Here is a 21,577-nt window from a genome sequence, read left to right as displayed (position 1 = left end):
TGTTTGCTGTGGAGCAGCTTTTCCCAGCCCAGTATTAAGAGAGAAGCGTTGACTCCCATCATTTTCCACCAGGCTGTTAGCCAACATAGTCTGGGAACAATGGGAGATGAAATCCAGGCCAGGTTGAGGGAAAGCTGCAGTAGGCTCTGCAGAGATAATGAATCTCTGGTTTGGGGCAAGGGCTGAGTTCACATATTATGCTAAGCCATAATGTAGTTTGTCTGGTTTTTACTTCGCATGACATGTGAACCCAGTCATTGTGCTTATTCAGCAAGTAAGTTTGAAGCAAATAATACCTTAGCACAAGTTTCCTACCTCCAAACCCTGCAAATTGTGACTTCGTCAGGGTGTTGAAATGTCTCTATGGTTGATTCACAATTCCTTGGAAGATTGGAAGGGAGACGTGTTCCAGAGTGTTTATGCATGTAGTTATGAATTTTGTACACTGACTCCCTCTGGAAGCATACAGAGACCTCGCATCTGATTCCCGGCTGGCCGCCTCTGCAGGCATCCTGGAGCCCGGCTGCTCACGTCAGGGCTGAAAGGGCATCGTGTGCCAGGCGAAAGGGGCTCTTTCTGCCACGGGGCTGCAAGGCCTAAGCGCGTCTCCTTTGCGCACAATCCAGATCAGCCAGCAGCTCTTCTCAGAGCATTTCACGGAGCTGATGTAATTCAGTGCTGAATATTAGAACAGTCACTGCTGAATATTTGATGTGTTTCATTCTCATTTAATTATTTGTCATAGCTGGAAACGGAAATTCAACAAGTTTCAGAGGCCTATAAAAATCTGGAGAAGTCTTCCTCAAAGCGGGAGGCTCTGGAAAAGACCATGAGAAACAAGCTGGAATGTGAAATCCGCAGACTTCATGACTTCAATCGTGATCTCAGAGGTAAAAGAAACCTTAAAATCATTCTTACTGCCATTGAATGATTGAATTCCTATATTTAAGATCAGTGATGTAATTCTGTGACTCCTTAAAAAAAAACCAGAAAATATATGCACTTTCTCACTTCCTCTCCCTTTGTAAAATCCTTTATACATTTGCATCTTAATCACATTTATTCTTGTTCAGTATCATAATTTGGGGAGGGAAAAAATAGTTTCCTACCCAGCTACAAAGTTCAGTCTGTGTTTTCACTGATTTAGTTGACAGAGTTGTCAGGCCGGAAAGAGTCCTCCAAGAGAACTTAAAATTTAAAAGTTCAGAACCATTTTTATTAATGTGGCACAGCAAAATAGGAGAGTATTCATATTTTTTTTAAAGAAGCACAGTGTTAAAATCACTAAAAAAATCAATTTATTTTAAATAGAAATGAGATCAGATTGATATTTTATGCTGGCTCCTACCCATTTGTGGGAGTACAGGGCCAGAAAGCTGGATAGAGTGCTCGATTGGTCGGGTCCCGTCCCTCACGCTTTGTGGCTTTGCCCTTCGGGCAAGAGGTGTTTTTAGCTCCTTCCCCCCTCCCAGTTGTATAACACAGCCATGAGGCAGGTAAACTTCAAAGGGAAAGAGGGATGTGTGGGTATATAAAGGGCAGTTCTCCAGGGTCCTCTCCAATTAGGAGAACCATGCAGAATTAGGTCTGGGGTGGGGAGGGAATGGGGTCACGCTTCTTGCACAGAGGATAGTTAAGCAATGACATTTGGTGTCTGAAGGTGCAGCAAAGTTTGATAACTTGAAGACCCATTAAAGACAGTCAGAAAGATTCTTGGGAGAAGATAAGGCTACCAGTAGCCATTCACCAAGATGGCTGTCTTCACAAGAGAGAAGGAAGGACTTGCTGAGGCTTTTGCCCTTCCATTCTGTTCAGGGGCTTCCCAGAGCATTTGGTTCATCGCTGCAGGAGCAAAATACAGGGCTGGGCAATTTTGCTGGAATAGAATACAGTAGCTGCCCCTTGAAGATTTGGAGACCCCTGAGCTTGGTGATGTGCAAGAGCCAGGGGGACATCATCGTTAAAGATTCTGGACTAGGCCAGGGACACCCATGTTCAAACCCATCTTCAGCCATGGAAGTTCACTGGGTGACTTGGGCGGCAGTCATTCTCTCTCTCTCTCTTTCTCTCTCAGTCCAGCCTGCCTTATCTAGACATTTGTGGCAGAAAGAAAAGTAGACGTGGGATAGACTCTAATCATTAAGTTAATAACTAATTAATTAACTCAATAGTTAAATGACCCATGTATTTCTTCTTTCTTTTTCAGAACGTATGGATACAGCTCATAAGCAACTTGCAGAGAAAGAATTTGAAGGCACTGAGGATAACAGGAAAACCATCTCCCAGCTCTTTGCACAAAGTGAGTCCATCACATTTCCTGTACCAACAGCTGTGGTTGATACTTTGCAAAGGGGGGGGGGGGTCTGATGCAGAGATTGCTTAAAGCAGAAGAAAGGGGGCTTGAGAAATCCCCAGGAGAGCAACAGAAGTTGGTGAGAGCCAAGAACAAGCACCGTTGGTCTCTTGCTAGTGAAAGAGTAACCACTGCTGAACTCCTTCTCGTATCCACTCAGACGTTTCAGCTGCCATTTCTCCTCTGCTGTTGGGTAGCTAATTTTCAGCTGCCTTGAGGAAGAAGGCCAGATATAAACTCAGTTTTGGAAAAAGACATGCTGTTCTGACCAGCTTGCTTTCCTCCTGCTGAAGTTCACCTGTTGTGCTAGGCCATTGTTCTAGAATCATGGTTAATTGAACATGGAGTATTGGCCTGGTTCATCTATAAGTCTTCATCCAGAGATGTACAACCAAGGGCCGGAGCTGCTATGCCCCCCTCAAGCTCTTAGCTGAGCCCCCACTCAATATTGGCTACAAAACCGTAGCTTTTAATGGGGCAGAAGCAGGGAATCTCAAAATATGTGGGGAATAGTACTAATGGCATTTAATTAATTAGGTTTAAAGGGAAGTTGCATCAAAGTTAGCTTTTGTCCTGACCCCAATGACTGCATTTTGGAGCACGGCCTCCATTATGCCTTTCAAAGGCTCGGTATAGCCTTTGCCTGAAAATAGGCCTTGCGCACCTTTACCATAAGCCATGATTTCAAGCCACAGTGGATGGAGTCACACATTACACTGACTTTGTGCCACATGTGAACCCCTTTCTTTCTCTCCAACGGCTTTGAATCTGCAGAGTTCTCCATATGGTTCAAGCGATGTGCAAAATTGCATTCCTCTAGTGTCTTTTCCAGTTCATGAACGATGTCCTGGGCTGTTCAAGGCAGTAATTGCTTTAGGAGGAGGATCTTCGTGTTGCATCTGGATTTTGCCCATCTGCAGCCTTTGGGATGAAAGTGGAGCAGGGAGCGGAGAGCTGGACTCTTGGTGTTGACATCACTCTGCCCTCCTCACATTCCTTTCCTCTCCAGTCTCTTCTTGTACCTCGGCTGTCGAAGGCACTGGGAGAAAGAATTCCTCCTTCTCCAGAATCATTGGGAAGAGCTCTGCTCTGCCTTGGTTTTGAACAAAAGCAGTTTCAGGCCACGACTCAGTCCAGGGAAGCAGACTGATGGCAGTGGAAACCAAAATTATATGAACGGAAGGACTGTCTTCCCCTGCGCTGAAAGGTTGTGGGGCTTGACGAGCCAAGCCCCCGGCCCAGCAGCTCCACCCAGCAGAGTGTGTGGAAGGAATTGCCAGTGTGTCAGCATTGCCATGCAGTTCCAGAACTAGGAAAGGGACTCACCTTGTTTTCTGGAGGGGCCCTCGCTGCCCCCAGACCTTAAAGGGGGATACTCATACAAGGTATCTGCCCTATCTGCCCCACAAGGAAGCCTCCCTACAGCAATGCGTGTGGCCCAAGGGCCGCCCAGGAGGGCCTTCTGCTCCCCCTTCCTGGTGGTGCCCTTGCCCCACAGTCTCTGGCTGCCCAGCCAAAAGGGCATCACTCCGAAGGGACTCCCTGAAGTCGTGCAGGGTGAAGTCATTGTGGCAGCTGCTTGTGCAGGCAAGCCCCAAAATCACCTCTGAGTGTTGGCTCAGATGACCCTGGTGGACTGGCAGATGCCAATGGGGGCAGCAAGCCATTCCCCAAAGGGGCCTGCCTTACTGCCTTGGCGCTGGGAAGCAGCAGGAATCTGCCTCCTATTGCCTGAAGCAGCAGTTCCATCATTCGTGATGCTGGGCCACATGTGCAATGTCTTCATAATGCAGACCCTGCATGATAAAAAAATAGCTGCATGAATTCCGCGGACAGGGCAGCATTAACTGTTTTGTCTTTTAGCAGTTATCTGTGTCTGTATTAGGACAGAGATCTCCCAATAGCCTTTCCTTTGCTCTTCCCAAGTAATGTGTAAGTTGAAAGGCTGTTAATTTATCCCAGATGTTGGAAGCAGCATTGATTGAACTTGTCTAGACCTGTATCAGATCAGTCGTAGTCTTCCATTTCTGCAAAGGTGCAACCACGTACCTTTCCTGGCAGTTCTGTGCTCCTCAGTTCAGGGTGGCGAGATTAGCAGTGGCAGTTATGAGGGTTCCCTGGGAATTCAAGCACCAGCGACCCTCTGCAATCAACCGCTACGTAGCATCAGTAGGAAAGAGGTCTGTTCTTGTGTCCTCCTTGCAGATTCTGGGAAACAGGATTTCCTGAAATAAGAGGACTCCCTACACACACACACACACACACACACACACACACACACACACAGAGTTCCTCTCAGCCACCAACTGTTTGCTACTGCTTAACTTCCAAGGCATAACTGAGGACGATACGATCCATACCATCCGTATTCTGAGTGTCATAATCGTTTGAAAAATGTGCTTGATACACGTTTCCATTCATCCACAAAGCTAATAGCTCACACTTTTAGCTCTGCCCCCCCCCCCGCCATTCTCAAAACGGCATTTTTTTCCCCTCTCCGCTTTATCTGCACAGACAAAGAAACGCAGAGGGAAAAGGAGAAACTGGAAGTGGAGCTGGCAGGGGTTCGCTCGACTAATGAGGAGCAGCGGAGGCACATTGAGATACGCGATCAGGCGCTGAACAATGCACAGGCCAAGGTGGTGAAGCTCGAGGAAGAAGTAAGTTGTTCCGCTTCCCATTCAGACGTTATTAGGGTAAGTTATCCCATACTTTAATTGAATCTTTAACGGTAAGGTGGACAGAAGTGGCCTGGGTGAAACTGGAGGATCAGCCTGTGTGTTGCACGCATCCAGAGACGTTTTCAAGTTCAAGACTCATAAAATCAAATAATACTGAAACCCAATTCAGTAAGGAGAGAAAGTTGCAGAATGTTTTGGTTACATCATAGGAAGGGCTGTATGTTTTGCTTTCCCCAAAGCAATAAAATAATTTAGCACTGTTTTTCTACTGGCAGCAAATTTCAAGTGTCTTGGGTAGAGAAAGTGCGGGGCTGGTTAGACCTAGAAAGATCCAGTTTTCAGATGACAGGGACAATGCTGTTGTGTCCCAGGAGCGATCTGGTGCAAGTCTACTGCGTCTGGTTCCTTGGTGTCCTGGGACATCTCCTGCTCCTCTTCGGCAATCCCATGAAGGTCCCTGTGGCACAAAAGAATAATTTTCAGTAGAGTGAGAGAAGAAGAGAGTTGTAGCGAAAGCCTTGGCTTACTCCTCTGAAATCTTGCAAAGAGAGTGCTCGTGTGCTTCCCTTGCCCACAGAGACCCATCTGGTACAGCTGAAAATCTGTCTGTAACAATGCGTTAGATTACCACAGTTAATATAGATGCACTGGTGATCTAATATCTGGCAGGCTCCCAGGACTGGTTTTGAAGGCAGGCTGGGGAGGAATAAGTTGCAGGCATCCGGTTCTAGTAAGACATTGTACGAGTTTGGTTCCCCCACGAACATGGGCGAGCAACAAATCACCACTTACGTATCCTGCAGCCCTAGATCTTTGCATTTTACTGCCATGAGGGCTAGAAACTTCATTTGCTTGGAGGTGTTGGCTAGGCCTCCAGAAATCTGTGGGGTCCATGGATAGCACTGAACCCCTCAGTGCTGCTAAAGGCAGTAACATGTTCCCCTTTTGCTAAAACATGATACTCATCCATACCACAAAGCAATCTTGTTCTACAGACTTGGAACTTCCCAGTGGACTTACTTCTTACCCTGAGAGCTATTTCCCTACCATTTCCCTGCCGTTCATTTGGGTTTGATTCCCTTCCAGTGGTTTCTAACCCTTGGATTGTCCTGCACTTCTCATTCTCAGTTGGTGTCTTCTAAATGACACGTGGTTTGCCTGATTATTTACCCAGATGATTTAAGAGAAGGAATGGAAACGCCCTTCATTACCTAAAGTTGCCACTTCTTTAAACGGTGAAAAATGTTCTACGCTCCTTCCTGCCTGCCTTGTTCAAGATGCTAAAAATATTTAGCTTGCTTTTTAAAAAAAAAAACATAATTTTTATTAAGAATTTTAATTACGATAGTAAAAACTAATACAAACTAAACTTAGAGAAAGAGAAGAGAATGGAAAAAAAGAATAAAAAGTGCAGGAAAAAAGAAAAAGAAAAGAAAGAATATAATAAAGAAAAGAAGGAATATAATAAAAAGAAAAATATATAAAGAAGTGACTTCCAACCTTCATCACAAGTGTAAACAAATTTAATGACTCTTCACCCTCTTTAAGGTTACAGACGTATATCTTTTTCGTCCTGGTGTCAGGAGCAGAAAGCTCAAAAAGAGTAGCCAGAAACAACTTAAGAACTTAAAGAATTTGAAATAAACAGCAAAAAGATAAATAAGATTTTGATCTAAGAAAGTTATAAATGGATTAATGGTCCAGATAAATTTGGAATATTGACTTTTAACCTTGATCAAATAAAACAACTTTATATTCCTTCCTTTTACTTCTAACAGTCTTAACAATCTAACAATCAAATATTGTTGTAGAATTTGATTTCTCTTCAATTCTTCTTTAACCTATCGCACAGATTTCTTCAAGGCTTTAATAAGCCTCTTTTGTAGATCCAGTTAAAAAACATTATCCAGGTCATTCTCTTGGTTTATCATTTGTATTTTCCTTTTAAATTTTAAAACTTCTGCCAGTTTCTTTTGTATAGCCAGTAAAACGTCCTTTTCCAAATCATGATCTTGGCCTGTCATTTGTAGTTCCACTTTTGGTACTTTCTCTGTCTTGTCAGTTAAAATTTGTTCCACATCTGTCATTCCTTCATTAACATCTTTTGGACATACTCTATCCATAGAAGCAGACATCATTGCTGACACTGTTGATATTGTAGTTACTAACTTCTGGCTCCATTCTTCAAAGGTCTCCTTTAATATTTTTGATGTTATAATGTTTTGTGTCATTTTGTAAGTCCCAGTTATAACTGACATCAAGCCCAGGTTTGTATTTTCTTTTCTTCTGCTGCTTAGAATCTATAGTCCCCTCTAGTGTCCAGTTTCTAAAATCATCACTTATCTTTCTTAAGACTTGCAATAGCCAGGATAGCCAAAATAACTCTGTTTCCCATGAGAAGCTATTTACTTCTTATAGTTAATTCCAAAATCTTATAGTAAAAGTCAATATTCCAAATTTATCTGTACCCTTAATCCATTTATAACTTTCTTAGATCAAAATCTTATTTAGCTTTTTGATGTTTATTTCAAATTCTTTAAGTTCTTAAGGTTACAATTAATTTTTCTTTTGCTCAGAGTTGAAGATAAACTCACCCGATGAAGACTTTTTAAACTTGTCATTCCAAAGGTCTCTGATACCTTTAAGATGGTTAATAGGCAATTTCCAAAAGTGATTAGAAAGTGAGGTTTGCGAGCTTAGTGTCCTTTAAAAGTCCCCGCTGTGGTTGTGAGCAAGATGGCTGATCCCTTCGTCTCCCAGCGCTCAACCTGCAGAAAACCACTGTCTTGTGGTCTCCTCATGAGGAGCAGCTGTCGGAGCACATGTGGGCAATCTCCCATCCCCTCCTTATCTGGAGAGGTTCCAAGGAACTGGTCTACTCACCAGTTCCTTGATCTTTGCCGCAGTTGTCAGCTCCGTGAATCAGTTTGCCGTACTTCCCCCAGAATTCGTTTAGCTTGCACTTTTAAAGGAAAAGTAGGCAACTCACTTAGCTTCCTGGGCCCTGTTTTGTGGCCTGCAGCCTCCCGGGATTTTCTGCTGGCCAGGCAGGTTCGGTACTGTGGAAGGTAGATCCTCCCTTAAAGAGGGGAGGCATCAAATTGGAGCCCCTGCCATTACAATGCAAAGACCAGGACTCCCAGCTCATGGGAATTCTGTTTTACTGACCTGAACGTGACATCTTGTCTGTCCTTATATATGATTGTTCTTGACTGAGGATCTCTGACATGGAAAAGCCGTGATTTGAGTGAGCATTTCCATCACATGACCATTACGTCCATGACCATTTCAGCAAAGTCCTTACAGTATCTCAAGTTAGTTGCAAAAAATGCCAAGTTTTCTGTGGGGAGTGAGATCCTGCAGGGCTTTCCTGTTTTCCTGCCGGTAACCAGCTGCCGTTGCCTCCCTCCACCAAGCAGCGAGTCATTAACCGATGGCTTTGCTTTGGGAGAAGAGGGAGGCCTGTTCACAGCTGCTTATAGAAGGAAAATACTTGGAAGGGAGGCAACTCTCCTGCTTCCACCCCAGGCAGACGAGTGCCATCCCGCGTGGAAGACCAGCTTGCTGTCGTGTTTTGCCTTGCGTGGAAACTCTGCAAGAGGCGAAGGCACCGATTTCCCTTCTTCTTGGCAACCGATGCGGAAGCTTCATGTCAGGGAGGACCGGTTCAACTTCCATGCTCTGCCCTGAGAACGGGGAGAAAAAGGAAGAGAAAAGGTCCAGCAGCTGGACTCAGCTTGACCGCTCATTGAATGTTAAAAACCCATCATCCCTACGTCAGATCGGTCATGTTTTTCCAAACTGCCAGACAAATGTGAGTTCTGAAAAGGAAAAATGAACCGTCAAAGGTCTCTGGTTAAACCGATGGCAGGTATTACGCTATTATGGATGGTGCGGTCAAAGCCTGTTTACTGATTTTTAAGTTTCTGAGCTGGTAATTGTTGAGAATGTTCGACTCCATTTGGCAAGGAAGGTGCGTGTAGCTAAGCTGTTTTTTGGCAGAGACGCCAGCTGGAGGCCTCCGGCTTGCTTGTATCCTGTAATGCGGGTTTTCCTTTCTTTCTTGGCTCTCCTCAGCTTTCCTAATCTTTTCCAGATCCCTTTTAAAAGCAAATTGGGCTCTTGTATTGTTTAACTTTGGACAGCAGTGTCATCGCAGAGCAGAGCTTCAGAACTCGGTCCTCTTGTGCTCAGGGCTGTCAGGAGAAAGGCTTCTCCGTTCTCGTTTGCGCATCTGAACGACCTCCAAACGATTTGGAAGAAGCGCCTTGGACCTCATGCAAGCGCAGCCCCTTCCCGCAGCACCTCAGGGCGGCCCAACTTTTTTCAGGCTTCTGCACGAGTCTGGAGAAAAGGTGCCGCTGCTCTGGAACTTGTGCTAATTTTGATGAGTGGATTCCTTTCCCAAGATTTTGCTGTTTGGGCCAAAAATCTGCTGTGAGATTCAAGAGCTCTGTTCTGAAATCTCGCAAGACCTCCCATTACAAGCCTGGAGTCAGACGCGAGATGGCAGTTGCGTGAGGTTGGCACAAATCTGGGTCGTTCGGTAAAAATGTGCTTTCATGGGGGGCATCATCGGCACCTTGGGTGCTTTGGCACCCACAAATAATAGATCAGCACCCCCTTTGCTAGATTGTGATGGGGGGAGCTTCAAATTCTGGGTAGATTTTGGAGTGGTCGAATTGCCCAAGTTGGCTGGAAGTGGCACCAAGACCACGAGAAAGTAACTCTGCAATCAGCGGGCACTTGTTGATCAAGGCACATGACGCTTAACCGGTGCTGGTATCACTTAATGTCCTTGTGTCTGCAGCCTGGTGCTCTTCAGAAGAGACCAGCCCTCTGATCCTCCCTCCCCCCCCCCCGCCAGACCATCATGTGCAGATTGCATCTTTCTAGGAAGTTTCTGGAAAGCTTTCCATGGACCAAGAGGCAAGGGGGGGGCATCAGCTGAGAAAGGATGGTACATCCATAATGACACAGAAATTGCTGGGTTGTTTTTAAGCTGCTTTCTCAAGCCCTGCATTTTGGTTGGGGAGTAATTTTCCAGGGGTGGTTTTTCAGGGTTTTAGCTTATTTTAAAATAAGCGAACTGAGAGGTGCTCGCTCCTCAGAGGGCAACACTGCCCAAATTGGTTTGGCAAGCATTTCTGGGCAGGCACAGTGGCGCCTTATTGTAACCAAATTTGCAAGCAGAGCGAGCATTGGCACCCACTCAAGTCTGCTCCACGGGGAGGCTGCTTTTGTAGGTTGGGGTGTTTGATTGATCAGTGTCTTCCATTAATCAGCCTAAGAATGGTGCTCAGTTGAAAAAGGGTCTGGTTTCCCAGGAGTCATAATTTTTAACACTCTTGATTCCAGCATTAAAGTCCTGACCGAAGGATTTCTTGGGGAAATGTGTTCTCTTCCTTGGCTTCTGTCTCTCAAGCACAGCCTACTCCACCCTAGACCACAGCCAGTGTGGAAATTGCATTCCCAACCATGGGCGAGTGCCAGCTTGGAGGGAGTCTGGCAGATGACATAAAATTGCCCATGGCAGCTAATATCGTAGAAGACAGAAATAACGTTCAAAACTATGGTGATAAGTTAGAGAAATGGGCTGAAAGTAACAGAAGGAAACTTAACAAGGAAGGGCAAAGTTTTGTCTTAGAAAAAGAAAATGAAATGCCCAGGTATATGAAGGGAGATTCCTGAAAAAGATCTTGGCACAGTAGTCGATTGCAAACAGACTATGAGCCAGCAGGCCGAGAGGGTTACAAAAAAGGCAACTGCGATTTTAGGCTTCAGCAACAGGAGTCTAGTTTCACATCACTGGAAGTAATAGCTCCACTTCATTTTGCATTGGGCAAACCCCACCTCAAGTCCTGGGCCCAGCCCACTTTAAGAGAACTGGAGCAGGATCAGAAAGAGGCAGCCCATTGACCAGGGGGTGGTAAAGCAAGTCCTGTTGGGAAGGCTCAGAGAAACCGGGCAGGTTCAGCCTTGAGAAGAGAAGATTCCAATTCCTGAATGGATGTTGTGTAGAAGAATGTCAAGAACTGTTATCCATTGTTCCAGACTGTAGGACCTACTGTAGAATGATTCCTCAGGTTGCAGGAAGGCCATTCCAGTCAAATCTCAGGAAGAGAGACTGGCCTGTTTGCTTCCCAACGAAGCAGTTTGCCAGTGGAACCAGTGACCAGAGAGGTGGCGGGCTCCTTTTCATTAGATTTGTTCAAGCAGAAGCTGGACATCCCTGAGATGCTTTAATTTGGGTTCCTGCATGGATCAGGGATGGGAGTCTAGATCCTAAGAGGCTTTGGTCAAGTTAAGGAATAACCAGCTTTATCTTAAATGCGTTAAGCTTTTGTGATGCTGCCATGTGAAGTATAGAATGAAGTCCTAAAGGGGCTTCAGAGTTATTGTTGGGGAGGGGGGAAAGGAAAGGTGGAGATTAGAGTGGGAGGGAACCAGAACTGCTTTGGAAGTGGGTGGCCAAGAGATTTCCAGTCCTGAGAGGGTGATTTCAAGATTCTAGGAAAACACGTAATAGAAGCCACAGCGCTCACATCTGCTGCCTTCTCAGTATGAACGAAATAACTACTTCCACAAAAAGTTTGCATATTTCTCAGAGCTTTTCTCATGGAGGGGGAAAAAAAGCTTGCTGGATTCATGAGTGGGCAATGTGAGCCATGTAGGAGATACCGACCTTGCACCATTCCTTACCACCCTCTCCATAGCCATGATGGTGCCATGGAGAACCAGCACAGAATCATGCTTAGAGGGTCCACCTCTGACTAGGGAGGCCCAGGTTTACTTTGCCATTCACCCAGCAAACTCTGGCATTTTTGCCCCCAGCATCCCACATTAGAAGAAGCACTTCCAGATCTCCCAGTAAGGCAGACTCTGCAGTCCCACTCCGTTTCTTTTTTGCCCAGCACAGCAGAGCTGGGAAGTGGGGGAAGGAAAATGTGACATTTCCCTGCCCTGCTGCTGTCGCCATTCTGGCTGATGAAGTCCCCCAGGTCCTGGTCCTCTTCTTTGTCAGATGTTTCCAAAAATTAGGAGAGATCAGCTCCTTGGTGTCTAAGGGAGAGCGGGTTTCAGCAATCCAGCGTCTCTTTTCCAGCTTGCTTGTAGCATCTTGACAACATTTGAGGAATGGCGGTTCCAAGTCCCATTTCTAGGGAGAAACCTCTCAGACTTTTGGCAACTTGAACACATTCCTTCTGCATTTGGCTGCAGCATTCTAATGTTACATGCATAAATGTCAGACAAAGCTACAGCAGCAAGAATTAGACTAAGAAACCCTAGTTTTTGTTGGAAATTTGCTTGAGTTTATTTCCTGATTTATTCAGTGTATACCTTTTATTCAAGCAAGTGCCAAGACGGCTGGCAAAGTTTTTTATAAGCGAGGACATGAATTAAAATGAACGCTAGAATTAATTAGCAAGTAAATGCCCGAGGAAAGAATTTGTATTTTTAAAATGTTAAGAGAGTGGGGGCCAGAGACAGATTCCTAGGGAGTACACACCATAGCCTGGGAGCAACGTCAGAAAAGGCCAGAAGGACTGATCCTGACCAGAGGAGCATCTCCGAGGGCCTCTCCTGCAGATCTCAGCCACCGGAGAGGTTCCTGACTGGAGAGGCAGCCCCTGGATACTCAGAGCGCTCGGGGCTCTCAGGGTCTGCCTGCTCCTTCAGTTTGCCTGGAGGCAATCAGCAGCCCGTGCAGTGCTTTCAGTACTGGCATGAGATGTCCCTTGCACCTTGCCCCAGTCGGCAGCTCAGCCCTTTGCCCACTTTGTAATATGGGCTGCCTCACCCAGTGGTTGGAGGCGTCAGAAGGGATGCAGCCAAGGAATTGATGCCTGTCACCAAATCTGACGGGCTCAGGAAGGATGGGGGCTGACACCTTAACGTAATTGTGCAAATACACTGTTCACCTCATCTAGCCAATGTGACCCCAGTTAAAAGATCGGGGGGCAGTCCCAAACTCCAGAGCTGCTCTATTGGAGAGAGCAGATCCTCCATCTAAATCTGATTCCTCCATCTCCAAGTCCAGCTTCTTACTGACCCAACAGAGTCTCTGTCTCAGCTGGATTTAATTTCAGCAGGCCCTCCCTCGTCCAGATCATGATCAACCTTAGACCACTTCCAGGCTGCCGGCGGCCACGCAGCTTCAGCATCCCAGATGACTCTCCCCAGCAGTTTCATGCAGGTGACACACACCACAAGGGCAAAACGGACCCCACAGGGATGCTAGAGACCAGCAGCCCGGGTATCAAATAACAACATAGAGGGACTTTTTGTGTCTCTGCCAACTGTGTTTCAAAGGCAATTTTGCTCAAATTGGCTTTCTCCAAATGCATTGGACTACAATTCCTATCTTCCGCAGCCAGCCTGACCAATCTGAAGGCCAGCTGATTGAGCTCCTTCGTTTATCCCTCTGGTACCGCAGCCTTCAGGAGAGGGTCGGTGTGGTGGATCCAGCCTCCTGCTGAGGTCTTGGGTGGTCTTTGAGGAGGGAAAATCTCCTCCGTGCACCGGATAAGTCAGGCAGGAGTTCTCCCCGTCTGTCTGATACAAGGAAGAGCCTTTTCTCCACGGACTGGATAGGCAGGGGTTCGCTCTTCCAGCTTCGCTTTCTGTGCGCCTCGAGCAGGCTGACGGATCACATCCTGCCTTGCCAGATGCATCAAGAGAGCCTTTTCCCAACGGGCAGCGCTCTCGGATGGGACTCAGCGAGTGCTGCTGTTGCCTGCCCCAGGCCAGCGATGCTCCTCCCCGCCCCCAAAGCGCAGGCCGATGGTCCAGTGAGAGGGCAAAGCGGGGCACGTTCGGCCTGGTGCCATTGACTCCAAAGCTTTCCATCAGCCGTCCGATCTCTGCCAGAGGAAGTCTTGGCAGTTGGCTGAGGTGAGGGGAGGTGGGGAGTCACGGGGGGGGGGGGGAGAGAAAGGACAAAAAAAGGACCCTCCCCATCTCCCCACAATTAATCCTGAGAGGCAAACCCTGTGTGGATTTGCCCTGTTTCTTAAACTTCATTACCAACCACCCGGTTAGGTGGCAGGGTTTCGCTTTCTCAGGATCGCCCGCTGAAGAGGTCCAGGGTACCACTGGAGCTCAGGCTGCCTTTCATTTGAAGAAGAGTGTGGATTTGAGGGGCCCCTTCAAAGAAACCCCCCCATCAACTTTCCAGGCTGCTCCTATTTTAATTGGAGAGAACTCTCCAAAGTCAACGTACAAATGCCGTTATATCCCAGTGCAGCTCAAAGAATTCACAGAATCCTAACTCCCAAAATGATTGGAAAACATCGTGGACCAAAAGGAAGTTTTTTACCTCTTCGGGGATGGGAGTGCCCTAAAACAAGGGCCTCTTGGAATAAGGTGGTGAGTTAATGAGCAGCACTCTCTCCAAACTCTTTTTAGCAACACTAAAATTACGTCCGTTGTCCATCTGCTCCAAGCTCAGTTTAAGAATGATCATAAGGCAGTGTTTCTCAACCTTGGCAGCTTTAAGATGGGTGGACTCCAACTCCCAGAATTCCCCAGCCAAGCATGGCTGGCTGGGGAATTCTGGGTGTTGAGGTCCACCCATCTTTAAGTTGTCGAGGTTGAGAAATATGTCATAAGGCATGTTAATTACCCCGCTGGTACCCGCCAGTGCTGGAAATCAGACTCTTCCCCATCATTTGAGTACAGTTCATTAAGGATATTACATGGTTGTGGAAAAATTAACATGTAAAATAAGAGTGTAGTAAAGTATATGGACCTCAAAGGTGTTCACGATACACAGTATTCTTTGATTAGTTTTATTAAGGATAACATTCCTTAGGACTGTAGCATGTTCTGCTCAAATATGTACTCTAATAATCTTACTGTTTGCTGAATATCTCTTTTTTGAGTTGTTTTTTGGCTTCTGCCAATAAATTGATTAACATAAATTAGGAAGACCCTAGAAGGAGAGCTTGCTTTGTGGGGCGTGGTTGGCAGGGAAGGTCTGTAAGATGCGGACGTCCTTTTCGCGGGCTCAGCTGGAGAGGCCGGAGATCAAGGCGGACCGCCCGGATTCGGAGCACCTGCTCTGCCCTCGGTGCTGGGGGCAACAAACCGTGTTTATGGGGGGGCCAAGGGATCTGCGCAGGAGCTCTTACCGTGGTCTGCCTCCCTTCCTCGGCAGCTGAAGAAGAAGCAGGTCTACGTGGAGAAGGTGGAGAAGATGCAGCAGGCCCTGGTTCAGCTGCAGGCGGCTTGCGAGAAGCGAGAGCAGCTCGAGCACCGTCTCAGGACGCGGCTGGAGAGGGAACTCGAATCGCTCCGGATGCAGCAGGTAAAGGCAGGTCGGCCCCTCTTCTGCTCTGCCCCAGCGAGGCTCAGAGGCTTCTGCAAAGCGCGTGTGGAAGTGGGTCGGTCGAGGGCTGTTTTTTAGACGGAGGTGAAGACCAAGAGCGAACGGGAGTTTTTCCTTCCTTTCCAGACCAAAGCAGCTGGAGGAGGAAACCACAGGAAAGTGACAGCCCTTGAGCCAATTTTTCTTTTATTTATTTATGTTTATTTATTTTATTTTATTTATTCAATTTATATAGCCGCCCATCTCAGACCAGTGACTCCGGGCGGCTAAGAATAATAAAAACAATCACACACTTAAAATAATACAGAAAATTAAATATAAATGCAGCCAAGGGATCTTAAATAACCGCCGGTGTCAGCACAACCACGAAATGGGGCCCTTCGCACACTTGGGGCCCCAGGCCCGGGCACAAAGCCAGGCCTTCAAGGCCTTCTGAAAATCCAAAAGGGTTGGGGGCATCCCAGTCTCAGGAGGGAGGATGTTCCAGAGGGCAGGCGCCACAGCGGAGAAGGCATGTCCCCTGGTGCCCGCCAGCCGACATTCCTTGGCTGACGGGACCCAGAGCATGCCCATCCTGCCGGACCGGACTGGACAGGTAGAAATGACCGGGAAAAGACGGTCCCTCAGGTAACCTGGCCCCAGGCCAGGAAGGGCTTTAAAGGTGACGACCAGCACCTTGAATTGCTCCCGGAAACACACTGGCAACCAACACAGCTCCTGAAGCAGGGTGTTGCGTGTGCCAAGTAGCCAACGCTATTTACAGCCCGGGCAGCCGTGTTCTTTTTGGCCGTTCCCAGAAAACGAAGTGGGGTTGGATGTGGACGGGAGAGACCGACAAAGCTCTGGGCTGTAGGCTGGTCTAGGAAGTTAAAAAAGGACAGCGGCAACCCGCTTTTGTTCGGTTGCTAAGAAAACTTCATGATGTCACCAGAGCCAGTCATGGAGGTTTTACTAACTGCAGAAGGTGCCAGGGGCATGTGCAAAGTGCAATTGAAATGAAAATGTTTACATTTTTAAACTAATTCTAAAACTCGCAGGATAGTCAAATCTTTTGAACTTTCTGCAATCTCACCTCCAAAATGTGAGAATCAAAAGCTCCCGGGATTTCAGGATCTCACAACTTGGGCCATTTTTTTCATTCATTTATTTTATTGTGACTGTTTCATCTTGCCCTTATCTGGGGTGTGGCAGATGCTGCATCGCCAGCCCCTAAACTGGAATATGGTTCCTGCTTTGACGTGCACCAGTCTTCCGTGCTGTTGCCAGGCAGTACGTGAAGTTGGAGTACGGCTGGGCTGGCACCAGGGAGCGTCCCTTGGGCCACCCCCGGTCATTGCCGCGTGGGAGAAGGTTAGGGGCTTAGCTGCAGATGGACCCTCCCTGGCTGAGGGGGGGGGAGCAAGCCGCCCACGCCGCCCTCGAGGCGGCCTCCCGCGACCCTCCCTCCACGGGAGTCCACCCCGACTCTGTGGAGCACCACCGCCTTGGTCACAGTTGTGCGCACTTCTCAGTGGTCTCGCTTGTCGCCTTTTCCTGCCAGCGCCAGGGAACCTCTCAGACAGCCAACGCCTCCGAGTACAACGCCGCTGCCCTGATGGAGCTCTTGCGGGAGAAGGAGGAGAGGATCCTGGCTCTGGAGGCGGACATGACCAAGTGGGAGCAGAAGTATCTGGAAGAAAGCGTCATGCGGCAGTTCGCCTTGGACGCGGCGGCCACTGTGGCCGCTCACCGGTAAGAGCCCACTGGTGGCACGGAAGTAAAAAGCTGCAGAGGAACTGTACCTCCCTAGTCCACCCATGATCATTCCCAGTTATGCATCATCAACTTGCTTTGTGGCTATGTTGTTTTGTTACTTTGCCACGGCATCTTTTAAATCAATCAGTCAATCAGTCTATCTATCCATCAATCTTTCAATCTATCATCTATCTTATTTTGAGACACCATTGCAAAAGAATCAGATGAAACCTGGCAGGAGAAATGTGCACCATTCAGTGTGCTCCCACAACCAACAAAACTTCCAATTTCATCCTGGCAAATCAGCCCAAAGATTATTAAGGAATGTTGGTGCTTGGGGAAAATCCATTTTCCAATTAATACCATATACTTTGACTGTGTAATGGCAAAAGTATTCGCGCAAGCTGTCCCTTCCAGCTTTTATTCTATAACTTACTTCTTCTGCTCTCTCCAATTGCTGCACATCTTTGTATCACGTTTTAAATATATATCCACATTTATCTTTCCAAGAAGGAGCTGGAACCATTTGGATTGCAGCAAAAAACGATCTGGTGGTCAAGGCCCCAGGCTAGAAAGCAGGCAATGGAGAGTTCATGTCCCGCCTTGGGCATGAAAGGCAGCTGGGCGACTTTGGGTCACTCAGTCTCTCTCAGCCCAACTCGCCTCCCAGGGTTGCTGTTGTGGGGAAAATAGGGGAGGAAGGATATTAGATACGTTCACCAGCTTGAGTTCTTTATAAACAGGTAATAAAGGCAGGATAAAAAAAATCATTTAAAAATTTGACTTTCTGCGTGTCTCCATCAAGCCAAATATTGTACACCTTCTGGTTTTGCCAGTATCGGCCACTTACAGTATCCAGTTTCCCACAGAGCTCAAACCGATTTGAAAGCTTCATTTGCCAGCTTAATCCCCCCAAGAGCTGGCAGCGGGGATGAATTTTGAAAGGGCCTGGTTTCTAGCAATGAATTCTATTGCTTTTCTTCTTTCTACTAATACAGAAGGAAAAAAATGCTCTTTTAGTTCCAGTTTTTATAGAACAAAAGTTTGGATAACAATTTAAAGACAAATTTTGGACAACTAGAGATTCCAGAGGCATCCTTAGGTTAATATTTTGCATCTAAAACCATGAAGAATCATAGACACTTTCAGAACAGTTTATTATAAGGCTTCTTGGGTCAGATTTTGATTTGATGCATGGAGTTTAATCCTGAGAACTGAGCTCTCCTAAGCTAAACGGTAGAACTAAATGAAAGGAGATCAACAGCTGGGAAGGGGGGAAGAGATGAGAGAGAGGATTACATATAAATAATGACCATAAACAGAAGAATGGTTAGATGTGACACAAATTGCAAATCTTGGTCATATGAAATGGTGTAAAATCTCCTAATGAGTTGTAGCTGAGCTCCTTTCCCAGTGAAATCAGCCTGCAGTTTATTTTTTTCCCTTCCCCATAATAGTTGTATATGCAGCGTTCCTCTTCCAGGACATGATTCCAAGCATCCGAGGAAGGGGGCTGCAACGCGGACGCTTGCCTAGTAATAAACTGGTTGGTCTCCCAGGTTTGGCACAGTTCAGCCTTGCTTCATTTGATCCCCAAAAGCCAGGAAGATTGCTCTGCTTCCTTTGGGCCCCCGCTTCCCTCCAACGATGGGGAGCCAGCAACTTTGGCAGGGGGAAGCAGGAGCACGCCAGCACTGCCTCTAACCATTGCAAGCAGCTCCCATTTCTCTGATGAGTTGCACGCTCCCGGCTCAGACCATCAGTCATTTTGCACAGCTGCGTTTCAGAGGAAGAGCTTTGGGCGGACTTCATTCGTTATGCCTCGACCCCAACCCCCCAAAGGTTGATAGAATCCTGGCCATTTAAGTCCAGACACATGTATTTTCTTGCATCTCAGAATCTAGCATACTGTTTTCTCTGTGTTTGGGGATTCCTTTTATATGGGAAAATACTTGGATTATCTTACTTTCCCCTGCTGTTCAATTTGAAATGGGATAACTCAACCAGCTGCATTTTGCAGTTCTGCTGATATTGGAAAAAGTTGGGTTCCTTCTTGTCTGGTAAAGTGGGGAGTTTCTGTGTCTGAAAGCGGAGCAGGGATCTCTAACTCTGAATCCCATGTTGTTTGCAGGGACACCACTGTAATCAGCCATTCCCCCAACGCCAGCTATGACACCTCCCTGGAAGCTCGCATCCAGAAGGAAGAGGAAGAGATCCTCATGGCTAACCGGAGGTGCCTTGACATGGAGGGCAGGTAAGGAACAGCTTCTTCTTTCTTCTGCTCCTCATTGGGTGCAACTCCAAAATCCATAGTTCTGCATTAATTACCCAGAAATCAGTGAAGTCTGCATGGGCTACCCTTGAAAAGGGTTCAAGTTGGAGTTGACGCAAAGTATAGCAGCTAACTGGTATAAGGTAGAAAGAGCGTAGGATTCCAAAACTGAAAGATCTACGCCGGTTGCCAGTTGCTTATCAAGCACAATTGAGATGATGGTTTTGACCTAGAAAGTCCTGAATGGTTTATGGGAACCCCATGCTTGCAATGACCCTGTTTAGTTGTTAAGATCCATGAAGAGGCCCTTCTGAAGGTGTCCTGCTTTCAGAGAGCCACCTGGCATTCCAAAAAAGGACCTTGTCCTGCATTGCTCCCAAGTTGTGGTACACACTCCCTGGGAAATTGTGGACACGCCATGTTTTCTCATCAGGTAAAGGGGTGATAAGGAAATCTTGTTCTCCTGATTATTAATATTAGACATTGAAATGCGGAATAGCTATGACAGAAAAGTAAATTGGCCACCCAAATTCTAACACTTCCCCAAAACATAAAGCAGAGCAATGAAGTAACTTCTCTTCCATCTAGAAGGAAGGAAGGGGATATTTTGACATTTCTGTTCACTGGCTAAATTACCACTGCCAGTTCTCCTTTCTGAAAAGGGGTACAGTGCCTTTCAGTTTGCAAATATGAAGTGGGTGGGAAGAGGGGGAGAATCACATGAGAAAAGGATTGGATCTTTTTGGCTTTTGGAGATGGAATTAGCCTTTAGTTTCAGTGTTCTCCCTCTTGATTTTGCTCCATTTTTCCTTGAGTAATTTATATTTCTCAACCACCTAGTTCAGGCATGTTGGATTGAGGCTAATGTGGCTTGGCAGGCTTCTTTGGAAGGTCCCTTTCCTTACACATGAAGCAGCATCTTCAGGGCCTTCAATATGTCCTGCTCCTCTTTCCCTTATTCGGATGCTCACATCTGAATCTGCAGCTTTCCTGGCCTAGATAAACAAGGCTTGAGGTCTGGAGCACCAGGCAGGCACATATCTTGCCAACTTGCCCATGACCTCAGCCGGCCCAATTTTCTGAATATTTGGGGGAGCATAAATAGTCTGGAAACATGGGGGTGACTGAAATGGAGGAGACTTTTCTTTTACCCCATCTTAGAATCAAGACTCTCCACGCTCAGATCATTGAGAAGGACGCCATGATCAAGGTCCTTCAACAGCGATCCCGGAAGGAGGCCAGCAAGACCGACCAGCTGTCTTCCATGCGGCCAGCCAAGTCCCTGATCTCCATCTCCAATGCTGGCTCTGGCTTGCTCTCCCACTCCTCCACGCTCAGCAGCACCCCCATCCTGGAAGAGAAGAGGGAGGACAAGAGCTGGAAAGGCAGCTTAGGTGACACTGAAATCTTTTTTAATTATTATTTAATCGTTTTTTAAAAAACAGACAGACAAGCCAAGGAAAAAACAATAATACAAAAATATAATATCAGGAAGTAGACAGAGAAACTGCAAAGGTTTATATGCAGTTGGTGCTCTATATTTCATTGATGAAGGATTAACCATAAAAGCAGAACACACTGAGTTATTTTTGACAAAAAAGAAAAGGATTTTAAATGTCTTTTGAATCTCTGAGCTGAATGCCAGTATCTCCACTGTTTCATTACTTAAAGATAAATCATCTACTGTGTTTGGTCTTGGATTGTAAATACATTTTGACTGAAATCACCTAACGCAAAAGAAAGGAAAAAAATGTACTGAAAACATTATAAAGTCAGTTTTTAGTTTCTAACTTCCGTCGTCATCATTTGCAACGAAACGTTGCACTACCCCCTCCTTGGGTGAAGATCTGCCATCTTGGGCGTGCACCAGAGCACGCTGACCACTGGTGGCACGAACAAAGGCCTACACGCTTTTATTCACCTCAGATTAGAAGTGCATGGGAGGCGATGGCATGGTTTAATTTCCCAATGCTTGTCACAAATTATGAAATTTTGCTCCATGTAGATTGTGCAAATCCCCCCAAATTTTTACATACTTAATTTTTTCCAGTATAGTCCTATTAATTAAGTAAAAAGTATAAAAGGAGAAAGGCATAGAATATATGCATATAATTACATACATAGCCCTAACTCATCTATGTCGTTACTGATCTTCCCCCTCCACATGCTTAATCTTCAAAATGGACGCTACTTGCAAGATTTACGTT

The 21,577-nt window shown here is 46.4% G+C and overlaps 1 protein-coding gene across 3 annotated transcripts in view; it reads left to right on the top strand.

Annotated features, from left to right (window-relative positions):
- The window catches only part of AMOT (angiomotin), a 59,977-nt gene that overhangs the window by 34,222 nt on the left and 4,178 nt on the right, over positions 1–21,577 (top strand). For all 3 annotated transcript variants that reach the window (XM_088129296.1, XM_088129295.1, XM_088129294.1), the window contains exons 5-11: positions 746–890; positions 2,207–2,299; positions 4,868–5,013; positions 15,194–15,343; positions 16,905–17,095; positions 19,230–19,352; positions 20,532–20,764. In XM_088129296.1, the coding sequence (XP_087985422.1) occupies positions 746–890; positions 2,207–2,299; positions 4,868–5,013; positions 15,194–15,343; positions 16,905–17,095; positions 19,230–19,352; positions 20,532–20,764 (1,081 nt within the window). The remainder of the gene's footprint in view (positions 1–745; positions 891–2,206; positions 2,300–4,867; positions 5,014–15,193; positions 15,344–16,904; positions 17,096–19,229; positions 19,353–20,531; positions 20,765–21,577) is intronic.

Source organism: Python bivittatus, unplaced genomic scaffold (genome assembly GCF_059951505.1).
Source record: "Python bivittatus isolate LINGU-HERP-01145 unplaced genomic scaffold, Pbiv_v1 ctg000790_np1212, whole genome shotgun sequence".
NCBI lineage: Eukaryota > Metazoa > Chordata > Lepidosauria > Squamata > Pythonidae > Python > Python bivittatus.
This window is presented reverse-complemented; position numbering and strand designations above follow the sequence as displayed.